The sequence below is a fragment of the Rissa tridactyla genome, chromosome 12, assembly GCF_028500815.1.
Source record: "Rissa tridactyla isolate bRisTri1 chromosome 12, bRisTri1.patW.cur.20221130, whole genome shotgun sequence".
Taxonomy (NCBI): Eukaryota; Metazoa; Chordata; class Aves; order Charadriiformes; family Laridae; genus Rissa; species Rissa tridactyla.
Window position 1 is genome coordinate 13,227,825 of NC_071477.1, and position 17,176 is coordinate 13,245,000.

At 52.2% G+C, this 17,176-nt stretch overlaps 1 protein-coding gene across 3 annotated transcripts; it reads left to right on the top strand.

Annotated features, from left to right (window-relative positions):
* Positions 1–946: 946 nt before the first annotated feature.
* MYBL2 (MYB proto-oncogene like 2) lies at positions 947–15,312 on the top strand. 3 transcript variants are annotated; one of them, XM_054218346.1, is made up of 14 exons: positions 947–1,011; positions 1,749–1,842; positions 3,202–3,273; positions 3,617–3,709; positions 5,459–5,679; positions 5,840–5,996; positions 6,776–7,045; positions 8,319–8,705; positions 10,369–10,508; positions 11,337–11,436; positions 11,992–12,105; positions 12,642–12,758; positions 12,989–13,135; positions 14,550–15,312. In XM_054218346.1, exons 1-14 carry the CDS (start codon positions 992–994, stop codon positions 14,676–14,678), a joined length of 2,061 nt encoding a protein of 686 aa, XP_054074321.1. In that variant the 5' UTR covers positions 947–991; the 3' UTR covers positions 14,679–15,312. The 3 variants fall into 3 exon arrangements, with proteins under 3 accessions (XP_054074321.1, XP_054074322.1, XP_054074323.1); XM_054218347.1 differs by having other exon boundaries at positions 949–1,011; positions 6,818–7,045; XM_054218348.1 differs by lacking the exon at positions 947–1,011 and adding an exon at positions 1,535–1,600.
* The last annotated feature ends 1,864 nt before the right edge of the window (positions 15,313–17,176 follow it).

Below are 17,176 nucleotides of genomic sequence, written 5' to 3' on the forward strand. Positions count from 1 at the left end.
CTCTTAAGTTTTGTTTGCTCCCTGTGTGCAGGTTGAGCATGGACGTTCCAGTTGGGACAGGGACACGGGCAGGTGCAGGCAGAGCACGGAACCACCAGGGATCCTCAGTGCGGGTGTACGGAGCCACCAGGGACCCGATGGCACGGGGGGGGGTGGCAGCTCCCTCCCACTTTCCCTACGCGGTGGGACAGTGTGACATTGACAGTGGGACAGTGCCACCACCCGGCACTGCATAGAAGACAAGGGTTTTACAGCCATAATTATTTATGATGAGAGATTGTACGTTTAGCCACTTCTGTAAGGGGAAAAAACCACCACAACAAACCCACAAAAATGGTTTAACTTTTATTAGGGGATTCCAGAGGCAAAAGAAGCCGGGGGTGTGGTGACGCGATGTTGTCTCCCCGGCAGCGCCAGGCCCGAGCTGTCCCGCGGGGACCCCATGGCGCACCCCCGGAGCGGGACGTGCCGCAAGAGCCACGTGGGGAAGGCGTTTGATGTCAATTTGCTCTTTTTCCGCCCTTTTTGATGGGAACCGGCTGCGGGGGGCCTCGTGGCCGGTTGTCGTCCGTGGCGTGAGGTGACCCCCCAGCAGCGCGGTGACAGAAGCGAACCCCTTCCCACAGCTCGGCAACGCCGTGAACTGAGGGGGTTCCCGGTGCACCCCCAGCCGCCATCCCGGCGGGGCTGCTGCGGGTTTTGGGGGGCGGCAGGTGACCAGGGCGGAGGGGGGATCCTCCTGCCCGCGCCCAGGGCTGCCTGCTGCGGTCGTTTCGGGGGGCTCGGCTCGGTGTCGTCCCCCCCCCGGGCCGTAGGGATCTCACCGGGGGTCCCCACTGTCCCCCCAGGGGCGGGGCGGGCGGGCGCCCTCCCGCGCGCGCCTCTTTGTGCGGGCGGGAGGCGGCAGCGCGCATGCGCGGCCCGGCCCCGCGCGGGCGGGGGGGCGCCGTTGGCGCGAGATAGGAAAGTGCCAGTGCCGCCCGGCCCCGCCATGGCGCGCCGCAGCCGCGGGTGAGTGCGGGCCCCGCCGCGGCTACCGGGGCTCCGTCTGCCGGTTCCACCGGGGTGGGCGTGAAGGGGGGTGTGGGGCAGCCCTGTGCCTCACCGCCGCGCGGCCACCTCTACCCCCGCCCCGGACGGCCCGTTCCCGCTCTCCGGCCGGGTGGCGGGAGGGGCCCGCACCCCTGGGCCCGCATCTTCGGGCTCCGCGTTCTGCGGGCCCCCGCTCTAAGGGCTCCTCTTGGCCCCACCCGGGAGCCGGGGGTGGGCCTGGCGTTGCCCGCTCGGGAGCGGGGGGGTGGCCGGGCAGGCCGGGGGGGTCCGGCGGGTGATGTGCCGCACTCCCGGCACTCGCTGGCCGGCTCCTGGCTGCTTCTCCTGTCCCTTCTGTCTGCTCCAGCAGTGTGGGAGACTGGTGAGCTGTAGAGAGGGGAAATGGTGCCAGTCCCTAGACACAAAGCCCACCCAGAGGGACAGAAGGGAGCAGAAATGAAGACAAATGTTCCTTCCCCTGCTCTCGGCAGCATTAAAATTGCTAGTGTGCCCCGGGAGCCCAAAGCTGAGGGTGCCCTTTAAACCTGGGGTGTCCATCGGAATGCCTGTAAGATGTCAGGGTCCAGTGCTGGAAGAGAGATCTGGAGCACTGCTCTGCAGGCTGCTCTCTGGAGCTCTGCTCTACATGGTGGAGGTTGTGCTCTCTGCTGCATTTTCATCAGAGGTGGAAAATATAACCTTTGTTTATCCTCTAGTGAGGACCAGGATGAGCTGCATTACCAGGATACCGACTCGGATGTGCCGGAGCAGCGGGATGGGAGGTGCAAAGTCAAGTGGACACAAGAAGAGGTGAGTGAGAGCCCGATGCTTGCTGGGAGCGGGTGCTTTGGGACAAGGCCTCTGGCATGGCACCTGGGGCATGGCCGTCTCCCACCGGCCATGACACCACCTCCTGCTGTCTTGCCACTGGAGAAGATCATGTATCTGTTTTGCTGATGTGAGCTGAGGTCTTAATGAGGCTGGGACTTTGAAGTGTAGCCTGGAAAGCAACAGCTCCAACCACTTTAGCTTTAAGCCTTGAGTGAGGCATTTGCATCCTGCAACGCTCTTGTGAGCAGAGAGGCTTTCCAGAGGATGTCTGAGGCCTCTAGAAAGCTGAATTGTGCAGTGGAAATGTCCTCCCTTTTCTGTAGCAAAAGCAGGGAGCATTGAGACTTGTGGCTCAGTCATCCTGGCCGAGAGCCCAAATTAGTTTCGATATTCATAGAATCGTTATGGTTAGAAGGGACCTTTAAGATCATTGAGTCCAACAGTTAACCTAGGACTGCCAAGTCCACCACTAAACCACGTTCCTCAGCACCACATCTACCCATCTTTTAAATACCTCCAGGGATGGCAATTCAACTGCCTCCCTGGGCAGCCTGTTCCGATGCTTGACAACCCTTTCAGTGAAAAAGTTTTTCCTAATATCCAATCTAAACCTCCCCTGTTGCAGCTTGAGGCCATTTCTTCTTATTCTGTTGCTTGTTACTTGGGAGAAGAGACCACCTGCCACCTCACTACAACCTCATTTCTCTTCCGAGGGGTCTGAACACCCAGTAGTGTGGTGTGTGGAGATCAAAGCCTTGGGCTTGTGTTTGGCAGGGAATTATTTCGTGCTTCTGTTTGTCCAGCCAGAGCACTTGGGCAAGGACACCTCTGGCAGGCTTTTTGTGAGCTGTAAGAGTTGTCAAGCCTGGGCTATAGCGGGGTTCATGAAAGAAATGCTGTAGAGCCCAGTAGCACTGAAAGACAGTAGACCACTGGGCTAATGGTGATACACTTAAACCAGTCAGCTTCCTTGGCCAGGCAAAAGCGGTGGCTGAGCTGGGAGATGGACTGTCTGGTCAGGGATGTACTGGGGCTGGATAAGCAAGTAGCCTTGGCCACACGGTTTGAGCCAGACTGTACTGGAACAGAGCTGAGCTTTTGTTTTCTACTCACTGTATGAGTTTGTCCTAGTACAGAGCCCAGAACCAAATGATCTGTTCCAGTTGGGCTCCATGCAGTGGAGTGTTGCTAAAGGACGGAGTACCTTCCAAACGACAAAAAAAACCTTCTTGACAGTTTGAAATGCGTAGCTTGTTCTCTTGATGCCGTCAGCCCAGGGGTGCCTGTGGCGTGTGTTGCCTCAACGTATCTGAAAGTGCATGTCTTTGTTCTTTGCAGGATGAGCAGCTGAAGATGTTAGTAAGACATTACGGGCAGAATGACTGGAAGTTCCTGGCCAGTCACTTTCCTGTAAGTGACCCCTTGCCCAGCTGGGAATCATAGTGTTTGCATGTTGCTGCTTGTGCTCAGTGCGCTGGTTCCTCTGTGACCGTGCAGCACCTTGCACAGTGGGACTCTGTTCTGTGACTGCAGCTCCAGGCTGTGAAACGGTGCTCCTTCAGGGCAGGGGAGATGACTTTCAAGGGCAAAAGGATGAGGAATTGAGGTTCCTGTCCCTGTTTTCTGTGCCCAGTGCCCTAGTCTGTGTTCTCCTTGTGCTTCTGCAGGTTTTCTCTGTGTGTATGGACTGCTGTTGCATTAGGGGTTTTTGGAGTCTCTGGTCTAATGCGTGACACTCTCATTCCTTTCCTAGAACCGCAGCGATCAGCAGTGTCAGTACCGGTGGCTGAGAGTGCTGAATCCGGACTTGGTTAAGGGCCCTTGGACCAAAGAAGAGGACCAAAAGGTGAGTGGGGGCAGGAGAGGATCTGAGCATTGGACTTTCTGCAGAGAAGATGGAGGTGTCAGACCCTCATGTCTTTTCTTGTGAACTTTGGGTAATTCTTACCAATGGTGGGTACCCATGAGAGCAGCATTCTGACCTGTTCTGAGAGACTAGTGCAGCCATGGTCATGACGAGCATAAACAGGTCTAGGCCTCTTTAGCTAAACACCTTCTCCCTTTCACACAGTACTGCTACAGTAGGCTGCCAAGGGAGAGACAGAAAAGGGAATTAATTCATCTGCCTGCTGGCAGATCTCTACCTGACCTGGCCATGTTGACTTAAGAGAAAAATAAAATTGGCATTTCCTGTGCCACAGTAGAGTTCTGTGCCTGAAGTGGACGTCTGAGGTTGGCTTGGTGAATCATGACTTCTGTGAGCCTGTTTCTTTGCTGATTCCAGAGTGAGTTGAGAAGGAACAGCTCAGATAGACTCATCTTGATGTACTTAAGAAAAGTTGGAATGAATTCCAACTTCTACCAAGGTTTTCTGCTGCAAAATTTACTAGTTTGTCATAGTCTCTCTAACACTTCTGCTCCCCTAATTCATTCCCTTTTGATCCCATTACAGGCTGTTACAGTCCCTTTTGCCTGCCATCTGCGTGTTATGTCAAGCACATCCTAAGGAAGCTTATCATGATGTCCTTCCACCTTCCTACAGCAGAGCAATAGCTGCCTGCTTTCCCCTTCCCTTTGCGTGTCCTGACACTGACAGCCTACCCAGTCATGGTGCCTGCTGCCATCCTGGCCAGGCTGGGCTCCAGCTTTCTCCTCCTGACACTGCACATTGCTTTGCCCTGCAAGCACTCCAGCTCCTTGGCCTGTCGCTCAGTTTGGTGTCTTTTGTCCATTTGTCTGTGCTTGATAATCAGGATTTTGTGGTAGGGACATTTGTTATAGGCCAAGAGCACTGTGAGCATCACCTGGCTACCGTACCTTTCAGCTGGGCGCAGCTGACCAGGGTAGAAATGCTTTTTGAGAACCCTTCAGCCTCCTCTCTAAGATTTTGATGGGCTGAAAGTTGCAGGCAATAGATTGTTTTGTTCTGACACTGCTGTGGATGTATCTTAGGGCCTCAGAACAGATTCCCTGCACAGAAGCATTTGCACTGAGCCTCAGACAGAAGTGAGAAAGCGCTGGGTGAAGGGGAAGTGGCAAAGTGAATGGCTCTTAAGTAAATATTGTTAGTTCTTGCTTTGGAGTTTTCACTATGTGTCCTGGTGCCAGTGGGGCATGGAGCTGCAGGCCCTGGCATGTCCTAGGTATAGCACCCTCTGTTATAGGCAGGCTGTGCCCCTCTGTCCCAGCGGGCAGATTGTGCAGAGCTCATGGGGACTGTTATGTGGCCAGGTCCTTGGTAGGAGGGAGGGCAGAGGAGCTTGGCCCTCACTCAGAAGCAGGCATGTGTGTCTAAATCTGGGCACCTCTGCCTCTGGTGCTCCTGCCGGTCTCCACCTCATCTTCTGTGAGCGGTGATCTGTATTGACATGCCATGTGGCAAAATGTCTGTGTGGAAATAGCCTCTTTTCGACATTCGGCTGAGTTGTTGCTCACAAGTGTTAGTACACCTGAGTGTCAGTGCTGGATCCCTCCAGCTTTTTCTGTTTGCCCTTACCTGGTCCCAAGAGAGGTGAAGAGCAAAACCTGAAGATGACTGTATTGACCTTCCCCTCCTTTATTCCTTTTCCTTATTTCCCTCCCTCTCTCTTCGAAGGTAATTGAACTGGTTAAAAAATATGGCACCAAACAATGGACGCTGATAGCCAAGCACCTGAAAGGGCGGTTAGGGAAGCAGTGCCGGGAACGCTGGCATAACCACCTGAACCCTGAGGTGAAGAAGTCCTCGTGGACAGAGGAGGAGGATCGCATCATTTTTGAGGCCCACAAGGTCCTGGGGAACCGTTGGGCAGAGATTGCCAAGCTGCTGCCAGGGAGGTAGGACCTCTTTGCTTGCTGATGCCTTCACAGCTGGGTGGCCTGTGGAGATCCATGTGTTGGGCTCACAGGATGGGGCTGGAGAGCATGTAGGAGCTGTTAGCTGTGCTTTAAAGCTGCTGCAAATGGTGATTTCTATTTCCTTCTGCTTTCTCTGCAGGACCGACAATGCTGTGAAAAATCACTGGAACTCCACCATCAAGCGGAAGGTGGACACAGGAGGCTTCCTCAATGAAACTAAGAAGTCCAAGTCACTGTACTTGCTCGTGGAGGTAGATGACAAGGAGAGCCAAAGTCAAACGAGAGCTGGGAGCCAGGTACTGCACCAGCACATTTGCAGCAGGCAGCCGGGTCAGTCCCCTGCTCTGCTAATGCGTATCAGAGCTGCTCATCCACCCTTCTGCTGCCTCTCACGCTGCCTTTGCCACAGCCTTGTGTCTACATAGACAGTCTGTGCCTTCTCCCAGCCTTCTCCAAGACTCCGATTCTTGGGAGATCTCTCCCTCCAGGAGCTAGAGGTGTACTGTGAGCCTGAGTGTGCTATCCAGGCAGAGGACAGCAGTCTGCTAGCGCTGTTACCTTGCCAACCCCAGCATCGGGTCTGTCTTGGAGACCGAAGATTTTTTTGGCTCTCTTGTGCTGTTGCTGGTGGGAGAAGGAGGTTGCTGCAGACAGTGTGGGGGACATGGTGAAGAGGTATTGTGTTCCTTTTCTCTAAAAAAGGAAGTAGGGGAAGTACACCCATTTGTTCTTTCATGAAGAAGGCATGTAGTTTTCAAAGGCAGACTCTTGAAAAATAGGAAATGCAGAATTAGTGGTACCTGCTGAGCCTTCGTTCAACTCTTTCCTGGGATACTATTAAGCGAAATCTTCAATTAAATAGTCCTGTGCTCATTCTGTTGCATGGACTCCTGCTTGGATGGTGTATGGGACAGAGAAGTGAGGGAGAATGGGGATGTGAAACAAACTGAATGGCAGGTAGGAGAGCAGGCGGAGCTGAATGTGTCCAGGGACCCTTGCTTTTTGTCTCCAAGAACTTGATATTGTTCCCTTGGTTTCTACTAATGGCTGGACTTTCTTTGTCGTGTGCACAAAGACTGTCCTGCCAAACTGGCCAGTCAATATCTCTGAAATAAAGGAAGAAGACGTCAGTGATGAGGAAGTGACGGGTGTGCAGGAGTTGCCCTCGGAGCTGCCAGCTGCCGAACTAGCAGAGCATAACGCTGAGGGGACCCCAGATGATGCGGTGCCTGAGGATGCCTCTTCATTTGTCACATCACCGTACAAATGGGTCGTCGAAGCTGCCAACTACTTGTACCCAACATCTGTGCCAGCCTTCAATGAAGCTCTGGACATGATTGAATCTGTAAGTAACAGACCCTTGCTTCCCCAGCTAATATAGGGAGACTGATTGCTACCCTTTTCCCTTGAGTGAACTTATTGGGTCCCCTTGCTCATCACCATGGGCATTCTGGGGAGGGCTGGGTCTGTCGCTGGCTTGCAACTTCCCACTGTTTCTTTTCCAAGGCTGGATTAGGCCTTTCCAGCTCTGACAGTACTGCTCTGGGCTTGCAGATTCCCCTAGGTGGGTGTCCTTGTGCATGGACTCTGGTGGTGTGGGAGGCTGTAGGTGCTGGCAAACCTGATCTCAAGCTCTCCTCTATCAGCCAGAGTGACCCCAGCTCCCCCTTTCATAGCAGTTCAGGCCCATGCTCGTGGGCTTTCCTTTCCCTCCTGTTATGGGATGGGATAGCACAGGACAGACTACGAACAGGCCAGGCCCACCTGTTGGTAGGACAGACCCCTTCACACTAGGGTGATGCTACCACTTGCTTTCAGTGGAGGTAGCTTCACTGAAACTAGTAATTTTGGGCCAGTCCAGCAGTGCTGTGGTCCCCAGGGTGATGGAGTGACACCAGGGCAGGAGGCTGTCTAGAATCAACAGAGCACTTTGCTGACATCAGAGGCAAATGTCACTGCAGTCCCCATCCTGCCTGAGGAACTTATGAGCTGATTATCTGCGAAGGATCCACTTTGCATGTGTATAGAAGGACAGAGAGTCTCTGCCCAAGGCTTAAAGGCCCATCTGTGGGTCCTTAGGGGCCTGCTTGTATGGTACTTGGGGTATTGGTGGGGTTGAGCTGCGAAGCATCGGATCTCTGAACTGGTCTGGTTATTTTTAATCTACTTCTAGCAGTGGGTGTTACGGCAGAGCCCTGTGTCCAGCTGCGTTGGTGTGCCCAAGACTGTGGTTTGGTGTTGGGTGACAGTCGCTTCATTCAGCCCCTGTCCCCAGACCTATCCCCAGCTGCTTTTTTTGTCCCCTCTGTGTGGGGGTGCAGCTGTTTGTGCAGCTGTGCTGTGAACTGAACTGGGAAACCAACCTTGCGTAAATAGAAAAATCTGCCCTATGCACAAGCAGCAGCTTTTGGCTGGGTCAGTTCCCTGCTCTGGTTCTCAGCTGTGCTGGCAGCAGATGGGAGGAGGACTCGAGCCCTTCTTTAGCCAGGCTCCTTGCAAAAGCCAGTGCAATCTCATACACCCACTTATTTCACCTCCTAGTTCATCTCTGCACCTGCACCAGTTGGCTGCTCAGCTTTCCTTCCTGGGCTGCTTCTAATGGTTTCCCTTGTCTGCAGGACCCAGATGGGTGGTGTGATCTGACCCAGTTTGACCTCCCTGAGGAACCATCTGCCGGCAGCAGCAGTAGCAGCAACAGCCCAGTGAGGCAAACCCCCAGCAAGCCGTTGCCGTCCCTGCCCAATGTGACTGAGTACCGCCTGGACGGCCACACCATCTCTGACCTGAGCAAGAGCAGCAAGGGGGAGCTCATCCCCATCTCTCCGCACGCAGAGGTGAGCTTTGGCACTCCGCCCTCTGTGCTGAAGAGGCAGAAGAAGAGGAAGATCTCCCTCTCCCCTGTCACCGAGAATGCCACCAGCACCAGCCTTTCCTTCCTTGACTCCTGCAACAGCATGACGCCCAAGAGCACCCCTGTCAAGACATTGCCCTTCTCTCCATCTCAGGTATGGAGCAATGGCAGAGCCCAGTCTGTGCTCACCTGCTTGGGCTTCGTAATGAGCTAATAAGTATGTTAGTGCTCTATCTGCTTGCCTTAATCCTCGTATTCCCATCAGCTCTGCCAGCTTTGTGTTTCTTCTCCCTTGAATGAGGCAGTGCCAGTGCACAGGGTGTGTGTCTGCTAAAACAAGGTGCAGAGCTGGGTTTTGGCTCTGCTCGTCTTCACTGATGCCCTTCCTGTGGGAGCAGCAGCCTGTGTCTGCCTCTGGGAGCACTTGCAGTGTCGGGGAAGCCCAGCTGCCCTGTGTGAAGGACAGGACACGTGCTTGCTGTGAGGAAGGAAAAGCACTGTGCAGATCTACATGCTTTCCTGCTCCACAATCGCTGGAGAGCCCGATGCTTCTGTCCCCCAAACAGGGCATTACTGTCCCCCAGGGCATTACCCAGTTGTGGGTAGCAGAGTGGCAACAGGGGAAAGTGGCTTTCCCTGTTTGTTTCCAGTTAAGTGAGGCAGACAGGCTCAGCAGCACACGCCTTGTGCAGATCTCGAGTTGCTGTGCTTAGGAAAATACTCCTGGGCTTGTCTTTGTTGCAGAAGAGACTCAGGATATTTCAGCCTTTGTCGTGACTCCTACAGTTTCCACGCACGTGTGCACACATGGTCTCTAATATACATCATCTTGTAGCACTGTGGTGTTCAAACCCACTGGTGTATTGATGTGGAGGAGTTCTGTCTATAAAACAGAATAAAGGCTGCTGCGTTCTCCAGCACAGTTCCTACAGCTGCTCTGTTGTTCAGACCCTGTCTACTTGTGCCTTCCAGGCCATTACTTCTGCTGTTATTGCAGCCCTGGGTGGCACATGAGAGAGCACCAGAGGACAGTCTAATGCTCACGTTCAAGTGGACCTTAAGTGCAAGGCCAACAAGATCTGGGAAATCAGAGTGGGACCCAAAATGTGTGTCTCTGCAGAGTGTAAAAGGCTGGAAGGCCTGGAGTGAATCTGAGAAGGCAAATGGCATGTCCTGCTTCTCGGGCTGAGCATCAACCATCAGTGAATGTAACACACACAGCTCTTCTCCCAGTTCTCTCCCAAGGCTACAAACCTCATTCCTCATGGGAGTAAAGTTGTCACTTAATAGCTGTTGTGAAATAAAATCCTAGCAGAGATGAGACAGTTTGCCATTTTCTCACAGTTTAGGCTGAAGACAGCTCAATGCAAATTCTGTTAAATTGTACACTGTTGTGTTACATGGACTTCACTCACGTTTGCTAACCTGAGGTCAGAAGAGACCTTTGGTGGGCTGGCATTACCTCTCCTTCACTATTTTGTTTGGCCTTATCTGGATCAGTGCTGGGAAAGACTCCACTCCCACCCTGTAGCTGCTTGTGGTCATATCAGCTCATCCCTTATGGGAAGTGAATAATATTTATAGGAGTGAGGCATCTTCTGGCAGCTTCCACGCGTGTCGTGTGTATCCATGTACAGGACTCAGTCTGTAACAGCCATCCTGATTTATATTGGGAGAGATCCCTCTTGTGCTACTCTGTATGGGAGGATGGTCCCTACTCAGGTTTTCCCCTATATTTAGGAAAAAGTAATGACTTGTGATTCTGTGCTGGGATGCTTGAGACTGAGTTTCTTTTCTTTCTGTCCTGTGCTGTGCAGTTCTTAAACTTTTGGACCAAACAAGATACACTAGAACTGGAGAACCCGTCTCTGACCTCCACACCTGTGTGCAGTCAGAAGGTGATTGTCACCACCCCTCTGCACAGGGACAAAACCCCTCTGCTCCAGAAGAACTCAGCGTAAGTCCTTTCTTCTTCCTCCTTCTCCCCCATCCCCACCTGACCAGCGTCCTTTTCCACTCAGGAGTCTGCAGCCAAGTGACCACCATTGTGCTCAGCTGCTGGGTGGGCTGTTGCCTTCTGTGCACGTCGCCCTGGGAAACAGAGCCCTGTGAGCCCTGTGCCAGCAGAGAAGGGATTTGATTTTCTCAAGAGCTGTCCAGATCCATCCCTTTAGCTCTGCACCCTCTGCTCTGCCTGACCTGAAGGGCCGTCCAGGGCAATGATTACCCGAGGCACTGTACCAGGCAGGCGGGAAGGGGTGGTCTGCACAGAGAGTGTTTTGCTGGTGGACTGAAGCAGCACCGTGTTTGGGGGTGCTGGCTGTGCTAGTGAAACGGCTCTGTCAGCCTGGTCCGCAACAGCTCCCCTGTCCAGGAGGTGCAAGCTGGCTTGGCTGCTCTAAGTGCATTTGCGCCCAGGACTTGTGCTGGTTCAGCTGTGACTGTCACAAGCCCAGGAAGCATTGCAGAGCAGGGCTGGCCTGCAGAGCTGCGCGTTGCGTGGTTCAGAGGTGCTGTACCGCTTTCTGATGAGGGTGCTTGGCAGCTGGCAGGATGGAGCAGCATAGTTGGTACGTCTGAAGGATGTTTTCTCGGCTAAAGGCTCCTCTGTGCCTGTTTGCCCTGCTCGCACCCCAGAAGCACTCCAGCCAGGCAGGTGGCTTCTGCTGCCACCACATTGAGACTCTGCAGTTGGCTCATGTAATGAGAGGGCTCAGAAGGATGGGGGTTACCTTGTGTGGGTTACAGCATGTCTCATCCTTCATCTTTCCCTCTCTGCTGCCAGGTTTGTCACACCAGATCAGAAGTATGTGGTGGACAACACACCTCACACCCCGACACCTTTCAAAAATGCCCTGGAGAAATATGGACCAATTAGACCTCTGGTGAGTATTGGGCAGGTCTGCTGCTTGCTGGTGGAAGAGAGATAATTAATGCAAATGGGACGTGGGGTAGATTGCAGTGGAGCTGTGAAACAGCCGTTATCTGTGGCGTAACAAAGTACAGTTTGGTAGTGCTAAGCTGAGATGGGAGGGTGAAGGGGACATTATCACAGTGAATATGTCATGTTAAGTAGCTACAGGACTTCTAGCTCCTCTGTAAATCAGCTAAAAATGGCAAAACCTGCCCTTTAATCAGGCTGCAGTGCTTGGCTCCTTATGACCTTGAGGAAAAGCAAGGAAATGATCTACCTAGGCATCCCTGTGGAACTGGGTCTTTTAATGTGGGTGTTGTGGGGATGGCAGTTTCCAGTATCCCAGGCCTTCTGTGCATGCTGGTCTTTGATGGCATGTTTGGGGTTCAGATGATAAGAGTCTCTCATGTTCATTCTCCCACTGTGGGCTCCCCTGGCTCCGTTATCCATTGAGGGAAATAGTAGGGAGTCTCCCCAGCATACAAATTATTTTGTCTTGTGCTCTCTGTCCTCCTTTTCGCACCAGCCGCAGACTCCTCACCTGGAAGAAGACTTGAAAGAAGTGCTCCGAAGCGAAGCTGGCATCGAACTTATCATAGAGGATGACATGAAGCCTGAGAAACAGAAGAGGAAACAAGGGGTGAGCTGATTTTTGCATACAATACCTGCTGCAGCGCTGCCCTGTGCTGTTGAGGGGTGTTTTGTTCATCCTGCTGTTAATGTCAGAAAGTTTGGGTTTGAAGAGGTGCCTGTGATTAAGGCCTGCTTAAAATACTACCAGATGTGTCCTGGCTTGTGCTAAACTCAGGCATGCTAGGAGATCCCGTGTCCCTAACCTACAGGAGGGACTCATGGCACACTTGAAGCGTCTGCAGCAAATTGGGCTCCCAGAAGGCTGTGGGCTGATGCGCAAAGTCTCTTGTCTCAATTGCCCTGGTCGCCTTCCTTTCCTGCTGAAAGGGTCTTCCTCCTCTAAATTGGTGTCTCTTGGTGCCAGGAGGAGAGCATTGGAAGCTGCTGTGCCCTTTGGCAGAGAAGGCTGCAGCGTACCTTCTTCCTGAGGTGCTGGTGCACTGCAAAGCTGGGGTGATGTGGGCTTGGTGTGCACCCTGAACCCCGAGGATGTCAATTCACCGGGTTGATTCATGCTGACACTCGTATTTCTGTGTCCCCCAGTTGCGCAGGAGTCCCATCAAGAAGGTCCGCAAGTCTCTGGCCCTGGATATTGTGGATGAAGATGTGACGCAAAATACGCCTGCCCTCCCCAAGACTATCTGTTTCAAAAGAGCCCAGGTGAGGGGATAACTGTGCTCGGAGCAGGGGTGGAGCTGGCTTCTGCTCCAAAGAAACCCCATGCAAAGCAGCAGCAGGAGCTGTGCCACCTGCAGCTGCCTTTGAACAGTGCATGTGGATGAAGGGCTGGATTTGTTAGCTGGCCTTTTGGCCAGGCCAAATATCAGTGCTGTTAGGGCAAATTAACTTGTTTCCTTATTTCCCCCCTCTCCTCCTCCCCTGCTTTGCAGCCTGTGAATTTCCTGTCGAGGTCCCTGAACCTCTCCTCCTCAAGCAGGAAGAACGACAGTGGTTTGCTCAACAGAGCCTTCGTGCAAGTGCAACCAGAGAAAATGTCCTACACGAAAATGCCGAGCCATTTCAGACCACCAGCACCGGTAAGCCCTGCAGCCACTGCCCTCCCAGTCAGAAGGTTAGCTGGTAGTGCAGCCCTGGTCCCTCCTTGGGAGGAGGAACAAGGGGACAAAGCTCTGTGCAGTCCTGCGTAGAGTCCTGTCCTGAGACAATCCTCCATGCTGTCAGGGCTGTCTTTGCGCCCAGGCTTGGGTCAAGTCATGGGAGTGCTCTGGTAGCATGAATGAGGATGGAAATACGTGCTCTCCATGGCAGGGCGTGAAACTGCAACTGGGGCCAAGTGTGGGGGTGTTTTCAGGTCCCAGGAAGAGCCCAGTTACAGTGTTGTCTTCACTGAGCAGCCTTGGCTCAACTTTCACTAAACACTGCAGCAAGGAGGGTTGCAGCCGTCCTTGGATTAGAGCTGTCTGTTGTGAAAGCTCTTTCTCCTGACAAATAAGTACTCCTGCGCCAGAGTAATTCCTTCCTCTCCTCAAAATAAACCCTACTTAAACACTTCCATTTCTCCTCCTGTCCTAAGCAGGGTTGTATTTTCCAGAGAGCTAATAGATCTGTATAAATAAAGCTTTGGGAATGACTTGAAGGTGACAGTAAGGCAGCTTGCATGGCGTGCAGTGAAATCCCATTGCCCAAAACCAGCAGAGCTGTCTGCGATGTTGTTAGGCTCTCAGGATTTATTGTGCCGGACTGGTGTTGCTAGCAGTGGCAGTTATTTATTAAGGAAGCTCACCTAGCTGTGGGCTGAACCTAAAGCAGTCCCAGAGCCATGCTATGGCCGCATGAGGTGTTGTTACTGTAAGCAGATGCTGAAGCTCAAGCTCTGGGTGTTTGCAGTGCACGTTAAACGGGTATTTCCAGTCCAGGGAACTGTGTATCTCTTGGCTGCATTTATCAGAGGATTTGCAGGGGTTTTCCTAGAGGTTCAAGGCGCCTCATGGGAGCCCTTTTTGCATGCAGTTGCTGAAACTACAGGCATCGAATTGCTGTTAAGGATGGTCTTTGACCAATCTAGACTTGGAGATAAGCAGCTCGTGTAGGAATTGAATAAACCCCAAAGCTGTTCTTGAATCCCTTCCATCCCTCTCGAATCTGTAGCACAAGGAGCTTCACTGGGTTTGTGCTTTGGGGGTTTTGTCTCAAGCCAAGTGAGGGGAAAACCCTGAAAGGATACATGGGTTGTCTTGAAATGGAGCACCCACGTGGGAAACTGCTGAAGGTACCCTCCCTGCCTTTGCTAGAAATGGCCATCTCAGCTGTCAGGAGCAAGTTCCTCCTGGCTGCAAGATGGGTGCTCCTAAGTCCCAAGTTTTATTTCCCTTGGGTAGAAGATAGCTGTTAGTTTTATTTATTTTTGCAGCCTTTTAAAACAGGATATTGACATTGTGTTTGTCCTCTCCCTTAACTGTGTTGTACATGTGCTTTCTTTTCCCTTTGTAGATGACCAGGTCTTGGAAAGCGGTGGCCTGTGGTGGAACCCGAGACCAACTCTTCATGCAGGAGAAAGCTCGACAATTTTTGGGCATGTTGAAACAGAGTCACACATCAAGGACCTTAATCTTATCATGAAGGATTGTTCTGCTTTTTTTTTTATTTTATTTTTTTAAAATGTTTTTATAAGGGGAGGGGGAGCCACAGGAAAAAATATCCTCTGCCAGGCTATAGTATGTATGGGTGGTTTCTTTCCTTCCGTTCCCAGGTAGGTCTATATTGTAATAAATTGGGCTAACTGCTGGCTAATGTGTGGAATGCAAATTTTGGGATCATTACAGAAAGGCAAATGAGGGAGGGGATGGATGGATGGAGAGCTAATGGCAAGACCTCTCTGTGCAAGACCTGGGCTCTGCAAAAGTAGAAACAGGCGGCCGTGTTCCACCTTGGAGCAGCGTGTGCAGCAGGCGGCGGAGACCGGCCTCGCAGCCTGCCTGGATTTCACGTTGGCTGCTCTGGTACCTTGGAATGGCTTTTGTGAAGGTTCCTGCATGTCTTGTGTCCCACCTTCTGGCCTTCCCGGGGATGAAGCGGTTCCCCCTCACTCAAGGAAGAGGGAGGGTGTTGTGCACTTGTGGGAGATGTGCTTCGGGGTGACCTGTGTTTGGTGTCGGCCCTTTGCTCCCTGTGGGGCTGTTTGTACTGCCGTGCTGCGGGGAGGCGGGGAGCGGTGGGTGCCTCTCCTCAGGGCTGTGCTCCGTCTCCAAATAAACGATGGTGCTAACATCACCCTGTTGCTCCGACTCTGACTCTGCCTGGGGCCTCACCACGCTCGGGGGGAGGCAGTGCTGTGCCGGTGCGGCGAGATGCAGCAAAGCACTGGTTTTCATGTGGGATCTTTTACTTGCTGGCAAATGGCTGAATTCTTTTTAGCTTCTCAGTGTGGGGGGAGAAAGGGATGGTTTCCCCCCAACCCTTAGTAGGTTCATCAGCTGTTTCAAAATGGTTTTGGCTACTTCATGGGAAGGTGTTTGAGCTTAGCGTGGCTGGGATCTCTGCAAAGCTGCAGGAGTTGGTGGAGGCTGCAGAGAGCCGTGGGCTGGAGAACGGCACCAGGAGCGCGTGATGTAGCAGAGCCTCTTCTGTCCTCCCTTCGGAGGCCAACGCTGCATCCATGTAGCTGTTTCAGTGCGATAACAGTAGTACAGTGTCCTGTTTTGACATAGCCAAGGATGGAATGTGTCAATTGTAGCAGTATATTAGCTTTTTTATATTGCAGTATATTAGCTTTTGCAGTTGGAAAGGTGCTGGAAAAAACTGAAGAGCGACTCGCCGGTTAGAGCAGCAGATGAACAGCTCTTTGGGTGAGCTCTGGGGCTGTGATGTGCCATCCTTTGTAAGCCACCAAAGCCATTGGTGGCAGATCTGCGTCTGGCTGGGTGCAAATAAGAGGGTCCGTTCAGCCCTGTGCCCCCTAATGGGGTCAGTGTCTGCAGTCCCTTCGCAGGGTGGAAAAACAGCAGGGCTGTAGAAATCTTTTTTTTTTTTTTTTTTTTTAAGGTTGTGGCTTACATTGGAAACAGTAAAAAAAAAAAAAAGTCTTTACTGACAAACTTGTTAATAAAACCTTGGATCCTGGGAAATAAGGGAGTTTTCGAAACCCAGCTCATTTTTCATTTCTACAAGCTCTGGGCCAAAGTAAATCCGTGAAGTCATTTTTATTTCTGTTTCTCAGCGCTGCAATGTTTGCTTTGGAAAGACGGCTGGGACCACTTGTCTGAAAGCCTGGCTTTAGCTGTTTCAATTCCTGTTGTTATTTTAAGAGAAATCATCATAAACCCATCCCTCTCTGCTCAGGTTTTAGCAGGCTCAGCTGTTCCTGCACTAGGTCACTTTCCAAAGCTAAGCATAGTCTTGCTTTTCCTTCCCGGAGACGCCATGAGCCGGGAGTCCTGAGCAGGCAGTGTCTGCTGGGGAGTAAATCAGCAATATGTAAATCCCAAACATATGTTTGGGAGCTGCCCCTAAATTAAAAGATTATGAAGCTGAGAAGTATTAACTGCTGCTCTGATGCTGTAAATCCAGATAGCGCCGGGTCTCCTGCGTTGCAGAGTGTTCATTAAGAAAGACTGAGGGGCAGAAAAATACCAAGGAAAATTACTAAGGCCTGGCATGGGCATGGTTAATGAGTAAGAAGGCAATTAGCTTTTGATTGGGAAATGGAACTCCTAGTGTGGATGGTACCAGCCCAGCTTGGCTGTCCTGGGGCTTGGGAATAGGCGCTGCTCTGCTGGTGGTGGGGGAAAAAGGCCCTACTTAAAATCATAGAATGATTTGGGTTGGAATGGACCTCCTTTAGAGGTCCATCTAGTCCAACTGCCCGCAATGAGCAGGGACATCTTCAACTAGATTGGGTCGCTCAGAGCCCCGTCCAACCTGACCTTGAATGTTTCCAGGGATGGGGCATCTGCCACCTCTCTGGGCAACCTGGGCCAGTGTCTCACCACCCTCAGTGTAAAATATTTCTCCCTTATATCTAGTCTGAATCTTCCCTTTCTTAATTTAAAGCCATTACCCCTTGTCCTGTTGCAACAGACCTTGCTAAAAAGTTTATCGTCTTTCTTGTAAGCTCCCTT

Excerpts from the sequence above, each read along its gene's own strand:
- MYBL2 (XM_054218346.1), top strand. The coding sequence starts at position 992 with ATGGCGCGCCGCAGCCGCGG. Across the intron at positions 3,710-5,458 it reads CCAAAGAAGAGGACCAAAAG|GTAATTGAACTGGTTAAAAA; the intron begins GTGAGTGGGGGC and ends CTCTCTTCGAAG. Across the intron at positions 13,136-14,549 it reads ATTTCAGACCACCAGCACCG|ATGACCAGGTCTTGGAAAGC; the intron begins GTAAGCCCTGCA and ends TTCCCTTTGTAG.